The sequence below is a fragment of the Buteo buteo genome, chromosome 22 (genome assembly GCF_964188355.1).
Source record: "Buteo buteo chromosome 22, bButBut1.hap1.1, whole genome shotgun sequence".
Taxonomy (NCBI): domain Eukaryota; kingdom Metazoa; phylum Chordata; class Aves; order Accipitriformes; family Accipitridae; genus Buteo; species Buteo buteo.
In genome coordinates, this window is record NC_134192.1 from 15,056,450 (window position 1) to 15,081,799 (window position 25,350).

Here is a 25,350-nt window from a genome sequence, read left to right on the forward strand (position 1 = left end):
GGACTAACTTCAGAGTTAGATTGGGTGTCTGAGGGTAATCCTCACCTGTGTTTTGAGCATCTCCAAGGATAGAGATCCCACAGTCTCTCTGTGACCCACTTCCCTTGTCTGATCACCCTCACTGTGATTTCTTTTATCTATTTTTTCCTATTTTATACATGATTTCCTTAGATCTATCACTGTGACAGTTGCTTCTTGTCATTTTGCTGTGAAGCTCTTGGAAGTGTCTCACTGTCTTCTCTGCAAGTACCAACAGGTAGCTGTAGACAGCAAATGCATCCCCGTTCAATGCCTTTTCTCTGGGCTGAAGCAAACCAGGTGCTGAACCAAACCCAGTATTTAATGTGCTTCACCTCAATCACCTTGGGGGTCTCTGCTGGACTCGCTGCATTCTCAGACACCATTTAGAAATAGATCTGCACAGAAATAGGGGTGCATCTTAGTCCTGCATCTTAGTGCTGCTACTAAAAGGAGAAAGACGAGTTGCAAGTGCCTAGTAAATATAAAAATATGATTTTATTCGGTCACTAAAGCTAAAGGGGCCCTTGCAAGGGTGTCATGAAAAGATGTATTTTAAAGCAACCTTCCATTCCAAAGAAAAATGAAAATGAATTTGGCAATGCATTAAAAAAATAAATTATTAAAGATGAAAATAGAAGGAAATACAGAGTCTAGAGTGAAGAATGAAGCCTTAAATCTGCCTTCTTGAGCCTAAGCTGTGTATCCTATTATATAATGTAAAATTATTTGCCATTTCATAAAGGGCTTCATGGAGCTATAACAAGTTACATCAGCTGACTATCTGGCTCAGATAGTTATGAACTATCTGCAACTGTTTTCCTGTCCAAAATTGCAGTACTTGCAGTTCAGTTTACTCGACTTCAGATTTATTTTTACCTTTATGGAGGTCTACCATCAAAGCCAAGGCTGATAGAATAACTTTTGATTTAAAAATATGTTTGATCTTTAACAACTGGTTGGCTCTCATCTGCTTATCAATGAAATGTGAAATGCAACTCAGAGAATTGAATATTGCTGATAGTTTAGGAGGAAGAAAATCACTTCCACTCACATATGGCCTTTGTGCCTTTGACAAGCCATGTTTTTCTTGTGGGGAGGGAATTGCTGAAACTCATCGCTTTTGGTCATTAAGTACTTTTGGTTTTCACAGCGAGACTTACCATGAATTAATGTATTATTCTCCTTTCTCAGTCTGCCTGAGACTGAGGTTCTTTTCTGGGGGCTAAATCCTTGATTTCTTACCCAATTTCAAATGCATATTGTTAACATTCAGGCTATGAGTCCCAGAGAATTATTAAATTATTTACAAGAGAGCAGGAGCTCTGCAGTCTGTCCAGGAGAGGCAGAATCCTGGCCAGGGGCTGGCGAACATCTCAAGTTCTCAGCAGGTGGCTGATTTTCTCCAGGAAAAAATGTTCTGGGCTTTGAGGGGTAAAAAACCTATGGACAAATGCATTTAATTCGAAGGAAAAAAATAATTGTGTTTATTCCAAGAAAGGTTGGTCAGTTTGTTTGTTTGTTTTTTCCTTTTAGCAAGAGTAATGGACGTAAACACTCCCAAAGGCATGTGAACCCCCCAGTGCCCCACCAGTACAGACTTATGAACCACCATAGCTTTTGTTTCCCTTCGACTTAACCTTCTGGAATATCTGAAAACTTCAGCATACCAAACTTGCTTTAAATAATTCATGTGCGCTTGATAGAAGAGAAAGAAAAATGTTTTTCTAGCTTAATTTTATTCTAAACTGGACTTAAAGACTGAAGGAAAAAAGCATGCCCAAAGAACTCTTTACTTACCTCTATCAAAAAGCAGAAGTGGCATAGACAAGAGTTTGGCTTTGCTGAATGTTTAGATTATAATTTTAAGGACTGTCGGTAATAGATTGAACTGGAATTGAGGATTGACCACAAAATTCAGTATGTGCACTTTGAAGCTAGCTATTGGAAAAAATCTGTGGTAGGCACAGGTTTTAATTTAAAATTATGGCGATATTTCTTAAATATACATAGAATTCACAAATAAAAAGTAAATTATTTTTCTGGTACAGTGATGTACTTAGAAGACTAAGGCTGAAGGAATTAGTCATACAGTTTTACCTTGTGGAGACTGAGGGATGCAGTGAAAAAGAAAGCTGATGACTTCAAGCCAGAATCCATATAAAATAATGATAAAAGTATTAACAAAGCAATAGGTTGGTTAATTCTGAAGGTGGATCCCAATCTTGAGCATTGCTGTAGTCAAATTCCCACATATAATTTTTCAAAATGAATATGCAAAATGCTTCCTCTATTGATTTTAAGGCAGTTGAGAGAGATTATTTTTTTTTAATTTATTTATTTTACTTTTTTTTTTACCATTATAGTCTTGGATAAAACCTATACCACTTTTGAAAACCCTCATTATCCTGATGTCCTCTCCAAGGTATTCCTGCCACTAGAGAACCTGATGCTGTCCTGGGATGAATAACAATGATTCTTCAGGCAGCAAAAACTGAAAATAAAATAAATAAAGGCAATGTAGAAAAATGTCAGTGAGACTCGATAAGGACTCTAGCACAGTGTTTCACAGAAATGTGGTAGAAAGGAGCCAGAAGCATTGACTCAGACCTAAGAGTCGCCTCTCTTCAGTGTAATGTTTTCCATTCTGTATATGCCAAGGTAAGAGGTGAGGGTCCATCACTGTTTACGCCAGACCTGATGATGGCTGAATTTAGGCAACATCAAAACAAGCAGTGATGCTATTCTGGTCTGAGAGTGTGGCTCTTCCTTCCTCCATTTCCCAGGTGCAGGGACCTGGTTGTGCCCAGGAGTGGCCGTCAGTGGCAGCGAGAATGAGGGCTGCCAACTTCTGTCTGGCCACCGTCAGGGACAAGGTGACGTACAGAGCCGTGCCAACATCTTCGATCCATCTAAATCAGGAATTTGGGAGCTATAGGGTAAGGCAGAGCTCCTGCCAGTGTCATTGCTTTTTTTCTACACATCTCTCCTACATATATACCCAGTTGTTTCAGGTATTGCATTTCCATAAGTGCACCTGAAAAACGCTTTTTTAGGTGTCTTTGTCATTTCCTTTTCGTTTCCTAGTTCTGTATTGGCACAAAAATAGCAATGGCTCTCTTCATGAGTCACTCTAGGTAATAGATAGATGAATGTGCCAAGTTTTAAAAGAAATCATAATTTCTTCTAATAGCAAAGATGGAATTTGGGGTCTGAGATTAATTTTTACCATTATAGCCCTAATTCAAAACATTTAGTTTCTCCATATCATAGCATAATTTTACTCTTGCATGTAGAACATGCACATTTTTAACTACTGACAGGAGTGTGGGGGGAGGATTATTGAGAAATCTGTTAGACTTTAGAAAATGTAATTTTCTTGCTGAGAATTTAGTATGTACCAGATTTACAGAATTTACTTTGTGTGGAAAGCATTTTGCTCAAAGTTTGTCTCTGTGTGTGTTTGAAAAACTGCTTGTTTAGAGCAAGCAAATGAATTTTGATGTGTCCCTTTCTTAGATCATCCTGACAAAACCAATTTTTCTCCTGAGGATAATTTAATTCAAAGCAAATTGTATTTGGTGACTAGTATAATTTTGGAACCCCATGCTTTGCAGTACATTAGTAGCCAAATAACATACATTTTACTTTTAACAATAAAACTGATGAATAAACAAGTGATAATTCTGCCTGCTGATTTTTTTTTTAACTCCATGCTCTGATGCAACATCATTGATAGAAGAAAATGTTACTGCAAATACATTTGTGAAATGCAAGAGAGAATGACCCTACAGACCATTTCAGAATTCAGTCCTGAGCAGTTATAGAATTCAACATTTTTAATTCAGAATTGTTATCTTGCAGTTAGGTTGGTTTTGGGGGTTTTTAGGATCTAGAGGAGGCATCTCCCTGCCGGGGTTCCTTCAGCAACCCCAACTAGCATGTGCCAGGAACATCAAGCTCATTCACATCTATGGCAAGAGTGGTGGTAGTGTCACCTTCTCCAAAACCTCCAAGAGCTAAGACCTGGGAAGAGTAAGACCAAGGCTGGGCATCCTATTGTCTGACCATGTCCCCATGTTTGCGCATAAATTTTCTGCTCATCCTGTCAAAGTATTATTGTGACATGATCAGGAGTGCCCAAGAGTCATGGAGCCAAAGAGAGATTGTTTCTGGAGATCCAGAAATTCCCACTGGCTCTAATGGGGGTGTCCTGCATAGCAAAGCTCAAGTGCCACAAAGCTGCCTAGTGTCTCCTTCACTGTTGAACAGTGATTTGGAAAAATGGTTAATTTTGTATACAGCTTTAAAGTAAAAGCTGTGTTTTGAAAAAAAATACTCTGAAGTATTTTGAAACTTTCTAGAGACTTTTTAGACCAGCTAAGTTGGAAAAATAAATGGTCCAGTGACTACTCGCTAATTCGTCTTCATGTGCAGCTGCAAAATTATTTTCTGTGCACATAGTGCAAAACTCCTTCCTAAATATGAGGTTCAGAGACCCTTTGGGAGTAATTAACTATAATGCAGAAGCAAATCTGGGTTCATTGTATGTACTGCTCATTTAAGAAATGTTTTTGCACACACAAAACCCATTAGTAAATTTCCAAAACCTCCATGAATGTTAAGCATTTTATTATAGGACTCTGAGCACTTCTTATTTTACATAAAATCTAGTCTAATCCTATGAATTATATTTAGCTTTTGATCCCTGGATAGCAAAGTGCTGTGTCACATGTGTGCTACAGCGTATTCAAGGGCTAAATGACTTTTATTTAGTTATTTATTTAACAGTGATAGAACAGCTCTTTTCCTGTGGACTACACAAAATGTTGAGGATATGCTCAAAAAAAAAGTTGCATGCTATTGATTTTATTCTACTTACTGGTCGACTTCCATACAGTGTGTGGGGGGTTTTGTTGTTGTTCTACTAACTGCTTTCCTTCTGTGCTTTTAGACCTATGATGTACATGTCCATCTGATGCAATGGAGATGCAAAGCAAAGCTGCTGTTTTCATCAGTTGCACACGATTGGCAGGCAAAACGATTGAGTTTCTGAGGATGTGATTTAGCCAGGATTGGGAATAAATGCCCTTAGCCTCAGTGGGTGTAGGCATGTGCCTGAAGTTAAGAGTATGTTTAATTTGCTGAATGAGGTCAATGCATGAGGCTAATGGGCTCCTTCAGAAGCAGCAGCGTGATGCTTTCCGGCCTGTGTTACATGGGCAGTTAGGCAACATAATCTGACTTGCCCTCACTATCAACTAATTTGTGAAGAAGCATAAATCATGTGAGATGCTCTGAGGAAATCTGTCCTACCGCCTGTGTGTGTGATTAGGGTGCTGATACTTCCATGTACTGGGCAGTAGTCCTGGGCAGCAGGCTGGTGGGACTGGGCTTACTGGCCCAGCTGTGTGCTGGTGATCAGCACAGAAGCACAGTGGCACAAAAATGAATGAAGAAGAGCAGAAATAACTGCTCAGATTTTATGAAAGTTTGTCCTTTCTCTTCAGTCTTTGTTATTTGTTTGTTTGGAGAGATTGACAGCATAGTATTGTATAATGTTACCTAATACATAGCGTCTTATCCACCATTTATTTCCTAATAAAACCCAAACTATAGTCTTCATTATTATCGGAGAGTTAATCATTAACATCTGAGGGTTTTTACAACACCTGTGCTTTATGTCAAAATATGCAAAATGTATCCAAGCACTTCCATTTAAGGTGATGGTTTACAGTGTGCTTTGGCTGTGCTATCTGGATTGGTTGGAATTTCATGCAATTACTATTTTACACAGCAGCAGAGTATCTGTGAAGTGGCTATCAATTGAAACATATTTTGCTCTTCAGACTTGCTTTTGCAGGTTTCACAAAACATTTCATTAGTGATAATCAGCTTTTAACCAGCCAGAGCATGCTGATGAGATTCTCTCCCTCTCTCCCCCATAATTGTAGGCATAGTCTGTACCCATAAGATAAATTACTTGCAGTCTGGAGAACATCCTAGCCAGCAGGAAGGGAGAGAATAAGAATGTCTTTTACGTGGGGATAAAGAAGGTGTTGTGTATACTGTGATTTCAGTGAAAAATATACTTTTTCTTTCCTTTTCAGAATGGTGGACCTGGAAACCAGCTGGAGATTGCAAAGTCTCCTTTCCGTTGAGGTTGCTGGTCAGTGGTCATCTTCCACCACACTCAAAGAAACTGGAAGAGCTCCACACTAACTTCTGTAAGGTTTGTTTCACCATGGAAGATCAAATGATTTTCTGGCTCAGGTTTTGTGAAGTTCGGCATCTGCCTTGGACCCACAATTTGGAAAAGGGATCATCTCTGAGGCACGGTTAAGAGACAGAAAAACCCATCCCAGACGATGAGCACTCTAAGTAGCACTGGAATATTACTCAGCTTAACGACAGTGTCTGTTACGCTGGATTTTAATTTGCGTGGTGGTCTGATGGCTTGGTCCTTAAGCAGCAATTTGACTCTGAATCAGAGTTTGCCTACATCTGATCCTCTTAATGCCTCTGAAAAGGGTGAAGTCTCTCGGATGTCCGTGAGGGAGAAGAACTGGCCAGCCCTCCTGATCCTGGTTGTCATCCTGCTGACCATTGGGGGGAACATATTGGTAATTATGGCTGTATCCTTGGAGAAGAAGTTGCAGAATGCCACAAACTTCTTCCTGATGTCCTTGGCGGTGGCAGACATGCTGGTGGGTATCCTGGTCATGCCCGTGTCGCTCATTACAGTCCTGTATGGTAAGTGGCTTCCCTCGTTGTTTGACTATACACTTTCACAGGGAATCCCCTGAGGCTGCAGCAATCTGCTTTGCACCTTTTTTCGTGTGTTGGTGGCTTGGGGAGAATCAGTGTGGACTTGGGCATGGGTCTGTGCTGAGGTTCACGCTCTGCTGGGTGAGGGCAATGCTCTGCTTGGAGCAGAGCTTGTTTCCATGCTGCCGGGAATGACCTGTGAATGGTGTTGGTGTAGGGTTTTTTTATTGCTGAGACCACCGAAAAAACCCTGCAACAGTGAGTCAGCTTGTTACCTTTTTGGTTGTACTGCCCCCAAATTAGCTAGGACACAAGAGTTTAGGGAAAAGCTGAGGAACCTGTTTGTGATTGACCCAGCTCTAAGCCAGGTCAGAATCAGTCCTTGAGCTCCCACTGATATCAGTGGGGTTTGAACAAGACTGTGGTTAATAAAGGAGGTTTGCACTAGTAGATTTGCAATTCAAATAAAAGCCTTCACTCTTGGCATTTATACCTGAGCTTGCCTTGTGCCTTTCAGAGGGTCATTTTGCCTTTCTGTGCCTCAGTTTCCCTATCTCTAACCTGAGAAAATTCCCTCCATTTTAAACCACTTTGAGATCTGTATGTATAGGCGTAAGCATTTATTTCTCCCCTACCATATTAGGGTCAGTGTGTTTGTGCTAAAGTAGGGCATTGCTCCTGCACTCAAGTGTAGAATCACTGTTAGCACTTCAAAGGAGTAAGGTATCAAATGCATCCAGCTTTCTCATCTGTCCGAGACTCCAAATCCAATTTTTTTTCAGCATGGTGATAGGACTCCCCGCTCCTGGATATTACAAAGGGATATTGCGTTTGCCTCTGTATCTCTGATCATCATGTTTGTATACTCACGTATCAATATGATGTATGTGTGTTTAATAGATAATATTTAATCACTTTTGAAGTCTGTGTTCAGATTTTCTTTGAAAAGTACTTAAATATTGATATTTCTTGGAAACAAATAATACTGTTTACTTACAAATTTGATTAGAAATTGGTTTACTGTCCTATGAAGTAAAATGCAGGGATATTTATGTGACTGCTTCACTTGCCTAAATGATTAAGTCAGACAGAGATTAATTTCTAGAACACATTGATCAAGCATACATCATTCCAAAGCCTATATAACTTGTCTACAGTGAGTTAAATCAATATGTGATTTAGGTACAGACCTAGCCATTGAGATCTTATGCATAAACCCTTTTATTTTGGGCTGTCAGAATAGTTCTATCTCTAAATCTTCTGTGTGTTACAACATGTCTATTTTATTTTTAGCATTTTACTCTGGTTCCCTGGAGCTTGAAAGGGAGCATATAAATACTGAATGATTTTATTGACCTGCACTTGCATAAATTCTGGATTACCTAGTGACTCTAAAAAGGTGAATTTATGGAAGTGATCTTCCTACATACATACTTTCTGAGTCTTTGGAAACTAATGGAAATGGATTTTCCGTTTTGCCTGGAAAATGATTACTTAAAGTTGTTTAGAGGTGTAAAGCATGCTGCATATTTAGAGGCAAGTAAATATCATTGATCTGAAGAGGAGTTGTAATTATTCCTCTTTTCTACCAGAGTACCAGTATTAGGTGTTGATGGCCCAAGCACCTCTCTGCAGGCAAATGGCATTGAATAGATTTTTGAGCAAAAGTTGTAATTTCAGAACAGGCATGGAAAAGTTGTGGAAATACTGTGAGAAATGAGAATAGCTGCTGTTACTTCAGCAGAGCCAGGAGGCCACCGGACCCATGCTGGGTGCTGGCATTGCTCCCCGGGCCAGCTCGGAAGCCCTTGCCAGGGAGGGGAGGCAGGTACCTTGTATATTATACTCAGCTTGGTGGACCAGTTCTTATGACAACATGAGGCAGCAGCTGGAAAGGCTCTTGGCAGAGTCGCAACGTTAACAAATGTTGTTATAACTGACAGCCTCCAGAGATCCATCCCTTATTCCCGAGTCTGTTTTATCTGGTGTCACAAGTAGCATCTCTGTACCATTGCACACACTGGTTTTGAGGACAAAGTCTGGCCTCTTGGGTAACATGGGGTTTCTTGGCTTAGTTTCCTTTGAGTTATAGTTTTTGGAAAAATGGTGGTTCTTACAGCAGCCTGCAAGCACTCTGGATGCCACAGTGGCCAGTAGGATAGTGGACTTTATCTTGTTTTCTAAAAGCTAGAGGTCAGGAAATCCAAACATATACAAATGCTTTCGTAGGTTTTATATTCTGTTTGACATGGTAGCACACGAACCAGTATCAGTGATTAAGGGGGCAAATATTCACACAGCAGCAGAATTCCTCTGGGAGTAACCGGGGTTCATGGCCATGGACTGAGCAGGGAGAGCGTTACTGCTTGGAACTGTAATTGTGAATGTTCAGTCATTTTTATGCTGTATATCTTACCCTGTGCATTCTATATACTCTAGGTATTATGACACTGGGCTGTTTCAAAAGCTGCCGTATGCTGCATGGAGGAATGTATGCAGCACATCTCTTCCAGATTTGTAGAAGTCACTTTTAATTTATGTAGTCAGAAAGGAACCTTAAAAAATACATATAATAAAAGCAACTTCATCACTCTTCTATATAAGTTTCCACATCAGCACTCTCAGCCCCAGTGATAAATTCTGGTTTGCAGAGTAGGTTCATTTCCTTACTTTTCAGCTAATGAGGTAGATGAAGTAGATTTCACTTCAAGCGTAACCAGAAAATTAGACACCCTCCACAAAGACTTCTGGTTTTCAGTGGTTTGCTTTTCTTAATTAGAAGAAGGAAAAATCAAATTGTCAGTTAATTCAAGAATCTTATTACAAAGGAAGGGATGGCAGGATGTGTCATGCTGGATTTTTCACCAGTTAGTCAGTGCTCTGATATATTTATCAGTTAGTCTTTCTTAAATGTCTTGGACTAATCGATGAGTTGCATTTGACAATTTAGAACGTTTTCCATGGCATGCAGTTCCTAATGAACCAAACAGATTAGCATGCTAATTAATAAGCATGTATTGGGGAGAGTAAATGAGAAATTAACACCATGTTTAATCTCAATGGAAAAACTTCTGATTAATTAAAGATACTGGTGTGATAAGGCATCAAGTATTCTGCATGTAATGGAGCTTCTGACAACACATGGAGATTGTCTGCTCACCTTGGAGCATTTTAGGGACAAGCAGTGGTGGCTTTGCATTGTGTCTAGTGTTTATGGGCAAGAAAGAGAGGGCTGTTCTTTGCCTACTAGGACTAGTGAAGGAATGCAAGTGAATCTCATCAGCTGATCTGAGTGGAAATTACAGAAGGTATTAAACTTTCTTTGTTCTAATGAAACGGGTTCACAGCTGCTAACAAGTTGCCAGAGTGTGGCCAACAAGTGGCCAGCACACTCATCTGTGACTCCAGGTGTCCAGGCTTCTCTCTCTGCGTTTCAAAAAACACTGTAATGCTGGCAGCCAGATGCAGCTTCCAGGAAGGCTGGTATTAGATGCAGCATTCATTAGCCCCAACTGCTGGAGCAGCTTTACATCCAGATTATTGTTATTATTGATAATTATCATCATTATTATGTGGTGACAGAGATGTGCTGAGCACTTGCGGCAGACTTCGCTGTTTATTTCCCCTGCAGAGGGAAGGGGGGGAGCAGAAAGAGCTGTCAGTCAAACAGCCTGTTCTGCAGTCTCATTTCACCTGACCCTGCTTTGCCTTTCTAGGGTGGCACTTGCTATCAGCAGTGAACATCTTGCAGAGAGACCTGATCAGGCAAGACAAGGACAAGGTGTTGCTGAGTAAGTTTCTGGGTGCAGTCAATACCTGAAAGGACAGACGGAGGGTGCCTGGGTTGTTCGTAATGCAGAACTCCTCAGCAGTGCCAAGGCATGCTGCACACTTTGATGATGCTGGGTATTTTCTGAAGCTGCAGCAAGGAGCAATGTGCTCCTTCAACAGCTGGGGCCATCTGCTCTGTCTTTTTTTTTTTTTTTAAATTTTTTTTCCCTGCTGATTTCTAGTAATGGCTCTCAAGGTTAGTATTTACTGCTGCAAGCAGCCACATGCACCTGAGTCCAAATGCTGTGTGGCAAGGATACAAGGAGTTAAATACAGTTGTTGTTTTGGCCCTTCATTCTCAAAAAAAAAAAAAAAAAAAAAAAGATGAAATAAGAAGTGACGTTTCTTATACTGGAGTTTCCTTAACTCTTTTAGTGTATTCATGGTTGTGAGTAAGTGTCTGTAGTCACATATATGTGTAAGTGACAGTGTCAATCCACCTGGAGTAATTAATAGTCTTCCTCTTCTGACAAACTCCTGGCTTAGTTTTAGCTAGTTATTATATAATCTAGTCGTTGGCTTATGACTGACGTAGCAAACTGGTGAGATCACCCTGATATTTTAACATAACAAGTTGTGCTTAAAATCCATCAATGGTCTGGAAAAATGGTAACCCCAAAATCTGTGAACTGGCAGTGGATGTTTTGACCATGACCTGTGACCCATCATGCTGCTTTGGTGTTGTCCTCCCTGTGCCACGTTACCCCGGGTGCCTCCCTATGCCAGGGCAGCATCGTCCTGCTGTTCCTGGGCTGCTGGATATGTATTTGCACGCCTCGGGAAGGACTGAGGGGGTCCCTTTCCTCTCCCAGCTGGTTTAACTGCCTGCATTACTGCCAGTAGTAACTGCTGCTCCCTGCTCAGCTCTGCTAGTGATAGGGTCAGCTGAAATTTTCAGAAGTTCTGGGATTTTGGAGCTCTCCTAGCCTGGCCGGTGGGCAGAGTGGTGCCTGGAGCCAGGGCTGGTATCGTGGCAGCGGAGAGCAGAACACCATGTTGATAAAAGGAGCGAATACAAGCACAGTATCGCCAAGGCTTCATCTCCAGAGAGCGCCAGCAGCATCTCATGGCACAGTGGAAGCTCGAGCTCTTTTAACAAGAATATTTATCAGGTTTAGCGTTTGGGCCCTCCTAGGGCTAGACAGATACTAACTGCTTCTCTCAATACTGTAGTGAGGCTTTAAATATTTATATGACTGATATTAAGTATTAACATGATTGCCGTTGGGAGAAAGGTGAAATCTCACCTTGTTAAAATAATGCCCTTAGAAATGATGCCAGAAGCACACCACCTTCACTCAGAAGGAGCCAGTACGGAGCAGTACCAGTTCCCATATACGTTTATTGCCTCTGATCAGTGAGCTGGGATGGTGGGAAGGAGCAGAACAAACAAAAGCTTTTCATGGCTTATAACCAGGATCCTCAGAGAGCAGCTGGAAGAGAAGAGAAGAGAAAGAAAAGCCGGAGTCTGGCATAAGAGCAGTGAAGACAAGGCAAATGCCTGCAGCAAAACCCAGGGGGTGAGGGTAAAAGCTGTGGGCTGCCAGCCCAGCCACAGTGTGAGCCAGTGCCAGCTGAGCTTCCCAGAGCCTTATCAACATCCACCTCTGTGCTGAGAAAATTGTATTTCAGCAGCAGCTTACGTGCATTTATGAGGAAGTTATTTTTAGGGATGTGGATGGGCCTTAGTTCTCTGACCCCTAGAGGCAAATGCTGCTGTTTGGAACATGAACCCTGACGACTCATGCAGGTGACACTCAGAGAGTGGTGTCTGCTCTGCTGTGACCAGGGTGCTGTGAAGATGGTCCAGGAGCCACGGGGACAGCTGCTGGCATGGGGGAGGTGCTGGTGAGCTGCACTTCTCTTCAGAAGAGACAACAATGAAAGGAGAATGGAAATTATTTTAAATCTCTGGAAAAAAACCAAACTACATAGTTACAGTGACCCTAAGCCTACCACGAGCTGCAATGGAGATAAGAAAGGAAATAGCAAATTATAAATGGTTGCTGTTATCTAAAATATAGATAAAGGTCTTAATGAATGGAAAACCCTGGAGAATGAGTCTGGAGTATAACTGCCAGACCAAATCAGACTAGAGGTCCAACTAGACTAATATTTTGTTTCTGACAGGGGCCTGAGCAAAACCACGAATTTTCCTGTGCCAGACTGTTATAGAAAAGCCTTCTCAAAGGTGACGTTTCCTCCTAGACTACATTGGCTGGTGTTTGACTTGTGCCCTATATTATGTGAATGGTATCCCCTGTTACCTATCTGTCTCAAGGTTTTGTTTAGCACTTTGTGATATGATATTCAGGTATCTAGAAATGGTCAGTCATTTTAAAAATCCTGCCAAGTCATGGCCTTAGCTGCATCTTGACTACACCAAGTTCCAGATGACAGTTGCATTATTTTCAGAAATTATTTTTCATGCATGTTAATTTTAAATGCATGACCTTTCTGTTTGTATTGAGTAACCACTACAATTTATTCTTCTGCTAGAGTGTGAGTGAATGGAAACACCTAGGCTGCTTGCACTTTCTACTATGTCATAAAATCTGAGATGGGATTTTTTATTTTTTTTTTCTCTCCAATGACACCTTGTACCTGGGATGTGTGGAATGAAATTTATATCCAACAGCATGTATTAGTTTGTTATCTCTTGCCATCAGTAAAATCTATTGGCTGCTATGCTATGCACTCATCCAGCAGCATTTATTCTCTTTTGAAGTCCCCACAGCTTTCTTGTAACCTCAGCCAACCTAAATAATTTTGTGAGATCTAAAAACATACTACAACACTGCTCACTCTCTTTCCAGCTTATTAGATACATAGAAAACTTTAATTCAGATATTGAGTATCCTGCTACTGAATTTTCTCCACATAAACAACTTGTTTACCTAATGTGACAAGTGGAATTAAGTTGTGGCATATCTGTGTTGCTGTTGCGGAAAAAAAGCTCTGTATGGTGTGCCCTGCATCCATGTAAAAGCTTCTCTTCTGCTACCCAAAGTTTAAATTGTGCTTAGACTGAGGGGAGGGAGGGAATACTAAATAGCTTCTTGGATACTCTCCATATCCTGCTGAATATGGGACCTTGGTTGTAAAATATTTTGAGGCAGCTGAATGTTAACTTGCAGGATTTTCCAGAGCCCCTGAAAATATTGCACCCTATGATGACACTCTGCTTGATCACATTTGGAAATCGCATTAGGACCCTGTATAGCTTTAGCTTACATTGGTGGAAAACTGATGTCTTCTGGTCAAGTAAGAGTCAAAGGCTGGAGAGCTGAAATCAGTGCAGGAGCGCAGGACTGGAGAGGATGACAATAGCTAGCAAGAAGAGGGAGTGATGCTACGTGCCCTTTCTCAGTAGTGATTAAATTTGGTCACTTGTATTAGCATCAACCTCTTCCAAAACATTTTGAGTAGGAGCCTTTGGCTGTCAATTGTTCCATTGAAAGCTGGCTTTGCTCCATACACATAAATTTCTTCTTAATTTAATTGCTGATCTCATCTGAGATTATCCATTCCTTGGTTTTGGCTTTTTATCTTGTTTATTTTATTTTTTAGTTGAATTTTTAATGTTGGACTTTGCACAATAAAGACTGGAAGCCAGACTAGTGGGGAAAGTGTCATCATCTGAGCAGTGCAAAGCACTTTGAAATGAAGACCATAGTGCTCCACGGCACTTCAGAGTCATCTTCTTGCTATTTTTATTAAGGCAGAATTGGTTTTAAAAATTGTCACAGGAATTTAACTTATTCCAGCCTTTTGTTATTCTTTCTCATTATTCTGACGTGTCTTTTTATTGATGTCTTGTATGAAAATCTCCCCAAAGTTTTTGTATTCTTTTGTTATGAGAGACGAGAAATCAAATTTTATATTTGCAGAATGGCACCAATATGAGCTGGATACAGTCATTGGGACATTTTTTTTTTTGTCTAACTGATGAAATTCCACTTGTTCATGCAAGGACCAGCCCCATCTCCAGGACTTTCTCAACAGGCAGGTTGTGTATGACCCTAGTACAATATTCTCCATCGAGATAAATACTTTAAATGAAATTAGCATGAATGCCTTTTCTTTCTGTGTCTTTCATTTTCTCAATTAGTTTCATAGAAAAAACTGCTGGACACTCTTCTGGAAGGCATGTGGCAGTCTTGTAGTAGCTATGCAAAATAAAAAAAATTGTTTTAAAAAAAAAAAAGCTTAGCTCTTGGTGAAGGTGGGTTGAGGTATTTGATTTATTTGTTGTTGTTGTCTTCCTCTCCAAGAGGTCATGCAACAATTCAAAGAGAATTTAAGAATATTGGGTGGACCACAAATGTAGAGGAAGCACAAATGATGTCAAACCATGGATGCAGTTAAGTGACAAAAGATGTTTGTGTGGGTACAGCTACCCCTGACTGAGAAACACGGTGCTTAAAATAGTTTTTATTTTCAGTGAAATAGCATGTCACCAGTAACATCTGTACTGATTGGTCCTACTGCCTGGGAACATTCATTTGACTGAAGTGGCTTCTTCATACACTCCTTTCTAAGCCTCCTTGAAGTTTGAGTCCTCGGCAGGTTGAGTAAGAGAAAGATCAAAAATGGGCAGCCCACAAAACTGGAGAAAGGTGGTCTCCACCTCTTCCATGATGAGCTGCTGCTGTGCCCTGTAAAACAAGACACACAGACAGCACTGATGGTGAGGTTCTGGTCTAGGAAGAGGACAGTGAAAAGTTCCCTGGTCAAGCTTATATATTGGCTTTCTTTCTGCCGAGTTTTTCCTTTTGAAACAATGCATGGATTTTGGTTTCAAAGCTTGCAAGCAAAGGAACAATCCCTAAATAAATTTTATAAATTCAAGGAAGCAAGTCAGGGAAGTCCCTGCTGCCTGCAGAAAGACTGTTTTCAATTAGGAAGTTTATTTTAATTATGTTAAAGCATTACTTTGAGTTGGATTTGACTTCTAAACAGTGTCTCAGCCTCAAGTTGGGTAGAGCAAAAAGTGCTGGAGAGCACACTTAGCTCCTCTGGAACATAGTTCTGCATCACTCCTAACATCTGCAGGATCTGTCTTCTAGTAGGTTAAATTATAATAGTGTTCAGTGTTTGACCTGCCATCACTTCTTTGGGCAGATGGTAATGTCCTTTATCAGTAACTGAGCTGTTTTTTTCTCTATGTGCTGCAGCTGCATGGACAGATTTAGAAAGCTTGTCACTTTTAATATAATAGGAACCGGCTCCATAAAAAATCGGATTTTAGTAAAACCTTGGCTTGCATTGTAAATTCCTCCTAAAAAATCCATGGGACCCACTGTAAATCTTGTGTATGGAAGCTCTTTTCCTCTCCCTCAGGACAAATCTATCCCTTCCTTAGCAGGCCTCTCTGCAGCGACGGCAGCTGGTAAATTTGCAGCATTCTCATGGCAAGCGGGATGTGACAGCCAGGAATGTATTTGAGAATATTGGGAGAGAAAGGAGCAGGCAGGGCTTGCTGGTAGTGCACCTCAAGTATCATCTGAATTGCATCCTTGGAGATGCTGTGCCCCACAAGAAAGGATTGGAGGCAGCTCCTTGTGTCAGCAATTCCCCCTGTGTTTGTCTGACAGGACCATTTGAGTCTTTCCTCCAACCCGTGTGAGAGCATGCAGCCATACCAAACCCCAGCCTGGGCCATGCTCTTTGCTGTGTGCAATGTACAGGGGCCAAAGTCAGAGCAAGTATTGTGGGGCAACAATGTCAGGTGCAACGAACCTCAACTATCACCCAGCCTCGGTGATGTTTTGATATCTCTCTTACCTGCACTGCCATCTGTTACGGGAGGTAGGACAAGTGAACTGGGTGTTAATAAGTGGCTATAATGAATGCACAAGTGTCCCTTCTGGGCTCTCGGCAAGGCGTCATTAACTTTGGTTACAGATACGAAGGTGACGTTCCACAAGGTGTACTGGTCTGCACTTTCCTTCTGAAAATGAATGCTGTTATTCTTCATTACGCGCTCTGGAAGTGAATGCTTTACTCAGTGAAGCTCCCTCTCTCCTTTACCTGCTCTGCTGCAGCTCGTGGGAGCCTGGACCCCGTTGTGCTATGAACCACTTGATGCCTCACTCTGCAGAAAAGCAGGGAGCAAGGGCCTCTCCCTGTAGCATCCTGAGCAAGCACGTCATGGCAAATAAAACTGCTCAGAGTGCTTTCATCTAATTATATTTTTTATTAAAATACGGTGCCTTGCCAAAAGTGAAAACTCTGTAGAAGTGTATCCATGTCTATGGCACTTCTCCTGGGGAGCTGGAAGAGGAATGGGATTATTCTCGTTGCTGGTGAAGTATTTCTGCAGCATGTGGGAGTCCGAGTCCCCATTCTGCCAGCTTTGTGATGATCTGTTGTGCAAAACCTAAAAATTTATCCAGTAACATAATAATCACCAGGGCGTTTCGGACTATATTTCAAGGCATAAAGTAGAACTTCTGTCCTGAAAATGTTTATTTTTTTAACATAACTCTATTCCTGCAAAAATCTTCAAAAGTTCCCATGTTTATTCTAACACTGACTGAAAACAGATTTCCAACCCTGTAACACTGCTGAGAAACTCAGATGCCGTCCTTCAGCATGTTCAAACAGCAAAAGCCAGGGCTGCAAAGCTGTGAGATCCAGTTTGTGGTTTGCAGGCGTGTGCTGTGAACTGGGCAGCTCTCTGGGGCCTGTGGGAAACAGAAGCCGGTTTCTGTGGTCAGCGAGCATCTCTTCCTCCAAGGAAGGAGCTCAGCACGTCCTCCTCTGACAGCGATGAAGACAGCTATGCCTGAGCTCCCAGGATGCAGCAGCTCACGTATTAGCTGTCCTCTACAGGCTTCTTGCCCATCACTTCAGCATTGGTCAGATGCACTTGCATGTGGCAAGTCTGTCTTTTTTTTCCTTTTTTTTTTTCTTTTTTTTTTCATGAGGAGAGGACAGGACCCCTTGCCTTAGGTCTCTAATCTTGTTTCCCATACTGCTGAGCTCTGGGTGATGTAGCAAAGGGTTTGCTGTTGCAAAGAGGATTTTCCCCAGAGTAAATCAATGCCAGCTTAAGAGAGTTTGAATGGCACCTTTCCTACCTGCTGTGGGTAGGGCCTGGCAGTTTTGTGCCAGGTCCTTATGACTAATTTGACCTCAGCTATAATCCATATTGTGGAGCATCAGTTTATGGGACTCTGAAGACCAATTTCTGCTGTCAGATACAGAGGCAGATCTGTTACTATTTAATTTTTTACCACCTGCCTCTTTCTTGTTATTTCTTCACTCTGCACTGCTGGTATATCATCCAGCTTTGGCTTCAGCCTGCTTCTCAGTCTAGGCAGAGGTATTCTTTATTACCCTCCCTGTGTTCATTCCCATCGAGAAGAGGATCTTGTCAATGTGCCAGCTTTAGGCGAAAACACCAGAGAACAATAAACATTTCACATTTGCAAACATGTTTTTTTGCTCCTCCTAACCTCTTGCTGTTAAGCAAGTAGCTACTTTGCCTACTGCGGGTTAATGGAGCCTTTAGCCTGTGATCTGCCAGGGATGATGTTGCTGCACGTGGAGCTCAGGCTGCTCTGATCAGCATGGATGAACACAGCATGAACACTTTCAACAGCTTCTGTTTCTGGTAGCTTCCATCGTGAGGGCGGTTCATGGAGGAGGTTGCATGGCTGCTTTCTCTTGTCTGCTAGAACATTTATCGATTGCACGCGCTTTGAATCAGCTTGTGTTAGATTTAATTAAACATCACCCCTCCAGCGAGGTGTAGGGGATCACAGAGCCCCTGGATATGCGCTCAAGAGCAGGGTGCACATCAGTGGTCAGGGGGCTATGCCAGCCTGGCAGTGGTGGGTGTCAGGTGTAAACAAGCCATGCATGCACCATTCGATAGTCTCAGCACATTACGGCACTGCCAGGCTGAGAGCTAATCCTGGCCTTTTTCAGGAAAATGTGCTTGTGGCCCCAATTTTCACAGATTGTGAGGGATGCTGCGGAGCCTTATTGTTTGCCCTGTGGGTTTGACAGGCTTTTTCATGGACAGAGCCTCTTCAGAAAGGCCTGAACAAAATTGGTTGTGCTAATGTGGAAAATGCCATATAGAAGAATGAATCCATATTTCTGAGATTAAATGTGACCCATCAAGTAGAAAAGATAAGTCCTTTTGGTTTTTTGCTTTGTTTGGCGTTTTTTTTCCTAAATGTAGAAAAATGAAAAACAGAAATTCTAAAGAACACCCTAGATTTTATTTTCTAAATGTGTTACTGTCTCCTTTGCTTTGATCAGTGGCAGGAGGCTGCAGGTAGGTAACACAGTGTGACTTTTTTTCCTCTATGCTTACAGGTAGACCTAGGGAATGGCTTCCGACAAAATGCACCAGGGGAGATCCTGACCATGCTAAAGTCAGTGGGAATATTGGCAGCAAGTTCAGAGAGACTAGGGCTTTTGCTAGAGCACCTCTCTGCCTCCTACAACCCTCTTTACACTCCTCCTGCCTGGTCATGACTGTAGCTCTTGGCATGACTATGGCAGCATCCTTCATCTAGAAGGGTCCCAGATGTTTTGCTGCTTTCCTCTGAGTCTAAGGAAATCTCTTCTGTCACTGCAATGCAGCTCCCTTTGTGGCATTGCTATCTATTAGGTTTCAGCACCATCACCCAAAGCACGAGCTACTCTCCTGTTAAAGCTTTATGGTACATATAGGTAAGAGAAATGAGCTGGCATTTGTCCAAGTAAGATGATCTAATGCTGTGCAGTGTGAAACATTCAGCTCAGTGCTGAAACGTGCTCCCAGCCTGTGCAGGGCCTGATCCTAAAGTGTATTTCAGTGGGAATTCACTTGCTTAATGTGGTTTGGCGTGAAAAGCTTCTTGCAATTGGCTTTGTGAGGCTGGTTCTCCCTCAGGTGCTTCTTTTTTGCTCCATGTTTCCTGCTGGAAAAGGAGTGAACTCCTTTATTCTGGGTTGGCTGAGATTGTTGAGGTTCTTTTGTTTATTTCATTGGTTTTGGTTAAAAAATAAAAATTGTTAAAAAGCAGAAGTAGCACGTTCAATTCAGAGAAAGAAGTCATATTTTGCTGACCGACATGATCCAAATAGGAAAATGAAATCACAAAGAGATTCCAAGGAGAGTTTCCTGATCCCACAGGAATACAGGATTGAAAAGGACTTTCTGATTCGCTGTGTCCTGTTGTTTGCTACCGAGTATTGGTAAGACACTGAGCTACTGCAGTCATATCTTACATCTTCCAGAGCCTGTTTCCTTTCAGGTCTGCCTGCTGTTGTGATGCCAAAGCCAGGATCTGTATGTGTCAGTGTGTAGCAACAGAAAGCCATGACAAACCTCTGAGCACCTTATTACAAAATAAAAAATTCATCTCCTTGCCAACCTCAAGGTTCTTGCAAGAAGCTTTTTTTAAATAGAAAATCCTAACACTGCAGTGTGAAAAAAGCAGAGCCTCGATGTACCTTTGTACTTTGTAAGAAGTAAATATGCTTTGTAACTTTCCTTCAAAAGTTGATAAACTGGGCTGCTTCCCCTTTGCAGTTTTATTCAGGGGAACATGTTATCAGTATTTCCTCTCTCACAGCTCTACTAGGGCACAAGAACTCATCACTAGGTCAGTTAGGCCCATCATCTCTAAACCATTTAAGGCTGTGGTCTGAAATTAGGCCAGAAGCTAATTGGTAATGAAAGCAGCTTGCAGAGCAGGTTTCTGTAACAAAGCCTTGGTAGGCACTTGCTAAGTGGAGGCAGGGGTTTTTGCACCACTTCCAGCTCCACAGCTCAACTTGAGATGCAGCCTGTCCCTAAAACACATCATGGAAGCAGTTCTAGGTAAGCACAAACCATGTAAAATATCACCCAGGCATCTCAGTGAGGATGTTTCCTTGGATGCAGCCTCTACAAATGTAGCAGAAAAGACTGGTGGAGTCCACCTTTGTCCGAGTTTCGCGTTCCTGAGAGGTGAAGGGAAATGTTAAAATACTCTAGATGATTTCAGTGGATTAACTCCTACTTACGCTAGTTGACCATATGGCCTTACAATTTTAATTTACCCACAGCATGTATGCAGCATCCAATCAGGGAGCTATTTTTCATATTTTAGACACTAAATTGGATAAGCATGTCTTGCCTGCCTGGTGTAATTGAGAATTGCCAATCCAAAATAAATCTTTTATGTTCAAGTATGACTCATGAGGATGATTTTGAATGGCACACATTTAAATGCTGTTATTTAATGCAAATAAAATTTAGATACAATTATATTTTTTATTTCATCCTTTTGCTAAATTTTTTTGGAAGATGCACAAGAGTGTAAAGCCCCCAAAACCTGGAGTGTGTAGAGTTATGTTTCTGTTTCACAGGAGTACTGATGTCAGTTTAAATACAGCAGCAGTTTTAATGCTGTCAGTACAATCTTCTCATGCCCAATTTGCTTCTAGATCAGTGAAGCTAAATGTGCTTTAAAATGCATGAATCTTTGTTTACTTTTTATGACAGTAGCCTGTTAGATCCAGTAGTAGCTTTGTAAGTGCATTGCCTCATTGTAATTAACTTTTATATTTCTTTTCAACTAAACTCATAAACTTACATGCTTTGTAGCAAACCAGAAATTGATACAAGATAATGAGAAAAGCGGAATTGTTATATATAAATAGAAAGACCCTATGATGATAAACTGTTTCAGTGATAAATTTGCTACTTTATAAAGGTGCCAGGCAGATCACAGAGATAACAAGTAAAATGAAGACAGCTAATGTGTTTCCCACAGACAGATTTAGCCTTGTCTGAAAGGAGGAACACCACCACCTCTGGGCACTGCGACCATGTGAGACATGGCCACCCAGAGTCTTCCTTAGGTATGTTTAATCCCCTAATTTTAAACTTAAATTTTAAAATAAAGAAAAAGGATTTTACCGGAATTGCAGACATTTTACCAAGATCGTGTTCATTTTAGTCTATGTCATTGTACATACGTATTTACCTGTGATAGCTTCTTAAAGGGACTTATCTTAGATATGGATGCTAGTCCCAGCCTAGGTGCCCCTTTGCAAAACTCGCCTGAATCTGGCTTCAGCTGTAGCTCGAGCCTCCCTCATTCTCACAATCTGTTGGCCATCTGGAGAAAGACCCAGTTAAAATGTGCACCGCCTCTCCAAGCACACCACAAAGCCTGGTGCTCAAGCAGCATCTGCTCAGTGAGCAAGGGAGCTGCCTGTGAACTGACATTTGCTTCTATTGATTTTTGTAAACAGTGTGATTTTTTTTAAAATTTTTTTTTTAAAGGGGGGGGAGAAGAATAGTAAATTCCATGAAATAATAGAGCAGAAAGGATAGCAACTCCTCTTAATCGTTACCTAAACATTAAATGGACTTAGGAAAGCAGGAAATAAAATGTTCTCCATTTAAAAGCATCATGTGTGCGACCTGGAGTTTAAAACACAGATGTGACCACAGCAGCCTGGCCTGAGCTGTGACAGAGGAACGCATCTCAATGGCTTCATCCCTTCTGTCCATCCCGAACACCCCCTACCAGTTATTACTTTTATTTCTGTTTTCTCTTATCCATAAAAGCCCTTGCTTCCCCTCCTAGAAGGTGCCTGCAGCTTAATCTAGCAACACTTTCACTCCCCAAACATCTAGGACATATTATCTCATACTGAGAACTTGCTATCTCTTCTCACTCACCCCAGCAGAATGAAATTGTGATGAGGACCTAGTTAGTAGCATGTGTTTCTCAGCACTTGCCAGTGAGCAGTTGTAATTTCCAGGAATGGTCCTACTTGCAGTCTGTTGTAGAGATTAACATATGGCTCATTTTCCTGTGCTGGCTGCAGCTGCAGATATTGGAGAACACAAGGGGAAATGCAGAAGAACTGCAAGGATGGTCAGCTGTATTTCTGTACTCTGTCTTGACTTAACATATAATTGAAAAACTCTTTCATCCTTGTTCTGTTTGGAAATTAAGCCTGTATTCACTCCGGAAGTCTGTTGTTGCATGTGGATAGATGCCTCATGTCAGCATTTTGCTGTTTGGTGTATTTGTGTACATCCTATCCTATTTGTTGCTTTTACTGTATTGTGTTATGGGCAGCATTTTGTGAAAATAAGTATGATTTCTTTTCAGCATATGGTAACCTTAATGTTCTTTTTGGGATTGATACAATAATATCATAATTCCTTGCCTAAGGGCTCAACCTGAGTGATGGTCACATGCCAAGACCCCGAGGAACAGACTACTGCATTTTTAGAAGAGGTGCATGTAATGGGCCAATCCAACCTTTGAGCTCAAAAGTATGGAAAAATCACTGCCATTATGCAGGCCAATACATATATAGACAGCTGCTTTACATAAGATGGAAAGAAATACAGAGAAGCAAGGTGAATCTCTGAAAAGCACTTAGATATATTCAAAGACAAATATACCAATATAACACATTAGTTTGAATTATGAATGTTTCCAGGATTGGGTCAATTAACTCAGAATTAACTCAAATATTTCTTCTACTTCCTTTCACATCTGTCTGTTGAATTGATATCATTAAATTCTACTCAGCAAATTATGATTTTAATGTCTCTGTGATTCACATGATACACCCCTTGAAATTCTGGTTCTAGAGTTGTCTAATATTCATTAAAATATGCGGAAATACCCTCATAGGTTAGTTCACTTCCCTCAGACCTAACAGTAAGAGTAGCATTAAGTTCCCACTTTGTGTTTTTAGCACATGCTGGGAAAGAGGTTTTGATATAATTCATCTGCTTGCATGATAATTAAATGGAAATTACATTGATGGAAGAGGGACCACATGCCAATTGCTCTGCATTGTGCTAATTTGCACACTGCCTCATTGACACAATACAACCCTTTTCTGAATGGACAACTCAGAAGCAGAATGGACCCTCACTAGCTTTTCTGCCAAAATTGTCATTAAAGATGCTAAAGAGATGAGTGGAATTTGTGCATGAGCCTGTAACGAAGCCTACACTGTGATTACCAATATGTGCTATGTCAACAATTTTGGTTTCATGTATTAATTTCAAATATATATTCTATTTTTCCAGCCTCCTCCATGTTTTCTGGTTGTAATAACTCTTGTTGTTGGAAAACTTTACTATTCCTGCAGGAACTCTGATAAGCACAGTGACAGCAGTGGGTTTAGTGAGTGATCTCTCCTCCAAGATGCTGTCTCCATTCCTAGATGAAAAAGGTTCAGGACTACAAAGTTCAACAAGTAATGCAAAAACATGAAATACCTAGTTCCTCTATCAACTCTTAGGTACGAGATTTTTATGGGCAAGGCAGGATGGTCAATAAGGTTCTGTTGATTCTCCGTTATTTTTTGGGCAGTTTGACTTCCTTTGCTGTTGACATGTTGGCAGCAGGCTCTCTTCTCCAGCTGTGCTGGAGTTATCGGGACAGACCAGTTGTTACCCTGACCAATCTGTTTCTACCTTCTGATGTATAATTTTTTTTGCAATGTGTTTATTTTAGGTAAATTTGGGGTGGTTTGATTTTTTTTATAAACACCTATTTCCATCCCCAATCAGAGGCAGCAGCTGAAGAAAAAGGTCTCGGTGCTGTTGGGATATGGAAATTGTATGACAGGATTTTACCATACCTATTTGGCACCCACTGGGATGCAGAAGACTGTAAATGCGTGTCTGACACCTATGAATACTGATGGCTGTTTTTAAGAGGCAGCAGAGCTCTGTCCTTATGTCCGTGCATTTGTTCTGAATGGTAACTACTTCTCACTCCACTATTTAAATTTTGAATTTGTTGGGTAAAATTTTGAATTTGCCAGTTAAGCCTTTGTTCATTCCTTCTTATCAGCTGATCTGAAGTAAACAGAAAGAGATTGTTTTTTAACACAGCAGAAGCCAGAAGCTGTGTGTCTACTGTTAAAATCTAGGTAGCTGTCTCCACCCATGATGCACAACAGCAGAACAAGGTTATTTGTTTGATATAACATGGCAAGTCGATGTTGACAAGCATGAACATAGGAAAACCAACTTCCAAGATGAAGTCCTTTAAACATACCCTTTACATCTTATGTTATCTACTTTCCATAATGATTTTTCCAAGTTTTTCCTAGATCATATTGTGATAAGTACCTCTTGTATCTTGAGAGTAACTAGTTCTACTACGGCACTCATATGACTCATTTACATTTGTTAAATCTACAGCAACACTTATTTTATTACGTTTTGGTAGATTAGTATGTTAACACATTATTTTATTATCATAGTTACCACTGGTTTTGATTTGTAATCAAGTGCAAGATTACACTGTAATAATGGTATAACCATGATAATAAAATAACGTTGCACTTGATTACAAAGCAAAAACAAGTCTATCAAAAAACCCAGTGGTATAACTTAACTAAATATCATTTCTTTAGTTTCCTTTTCCACCTCATGAGACCACTATAATTTTCTGGGTAATAGTAATCTTTCTAATATATCAGTACGCCCACACTTCATTTATCCATATTAAATTAAACTTCTACTTCATGTTAATGGAACTTACAATAGGCCTATAATTTCTGCAAAACTCAAAAATAAAGGAGTACAACTGTACCCAGATAGTGGTCATATGTTAAGTTTCACTTTTCCTCTGATGTTACCCATCTGGAATACATTCCACATGCCGAAACATTGTTATGGGAAATGGGATCAACTCGTCCTGCATTGCCATTTTCAACACAGACCTTCTCAGGATTCAAAACTGCGTA

At 40.9% G+C, this 25,350-nt stretch overlaps 1 protein-coding gene across 4 annotated transcripts in view; it reads left to right on the forward strand.

The window, feature by feature from the left end:
* HTR2C (5-hydroxytryptamine receptor 2C) overlaps positions 1-25,350 on the forward strand; it is a 97,695-nt gene that overhangs the window by 44,714 nt on the left and 27,631 nt on the right. For 3 of the 4 annotated variants that reach the window (XM_075054136.1, XM_075054139.1, XM_075054138.1), the window contains exon 3: positions 6,129-6,771. In XM_075054136.1, the coding sequence (XP_074910237.1) occupies positions 6,387-6,771 (385 nt within the window). In that variant the 5' untranslated portion in view covers positions 6,129-6,386. Of the gene's footprint in view, positions 1-6,128; positions 6,772-10,502; positions 10,578-25,350 lie in introns of all 4 variants that reach the window. The other variant, XM_075054137.1, reaches the window with a different exon arrangement.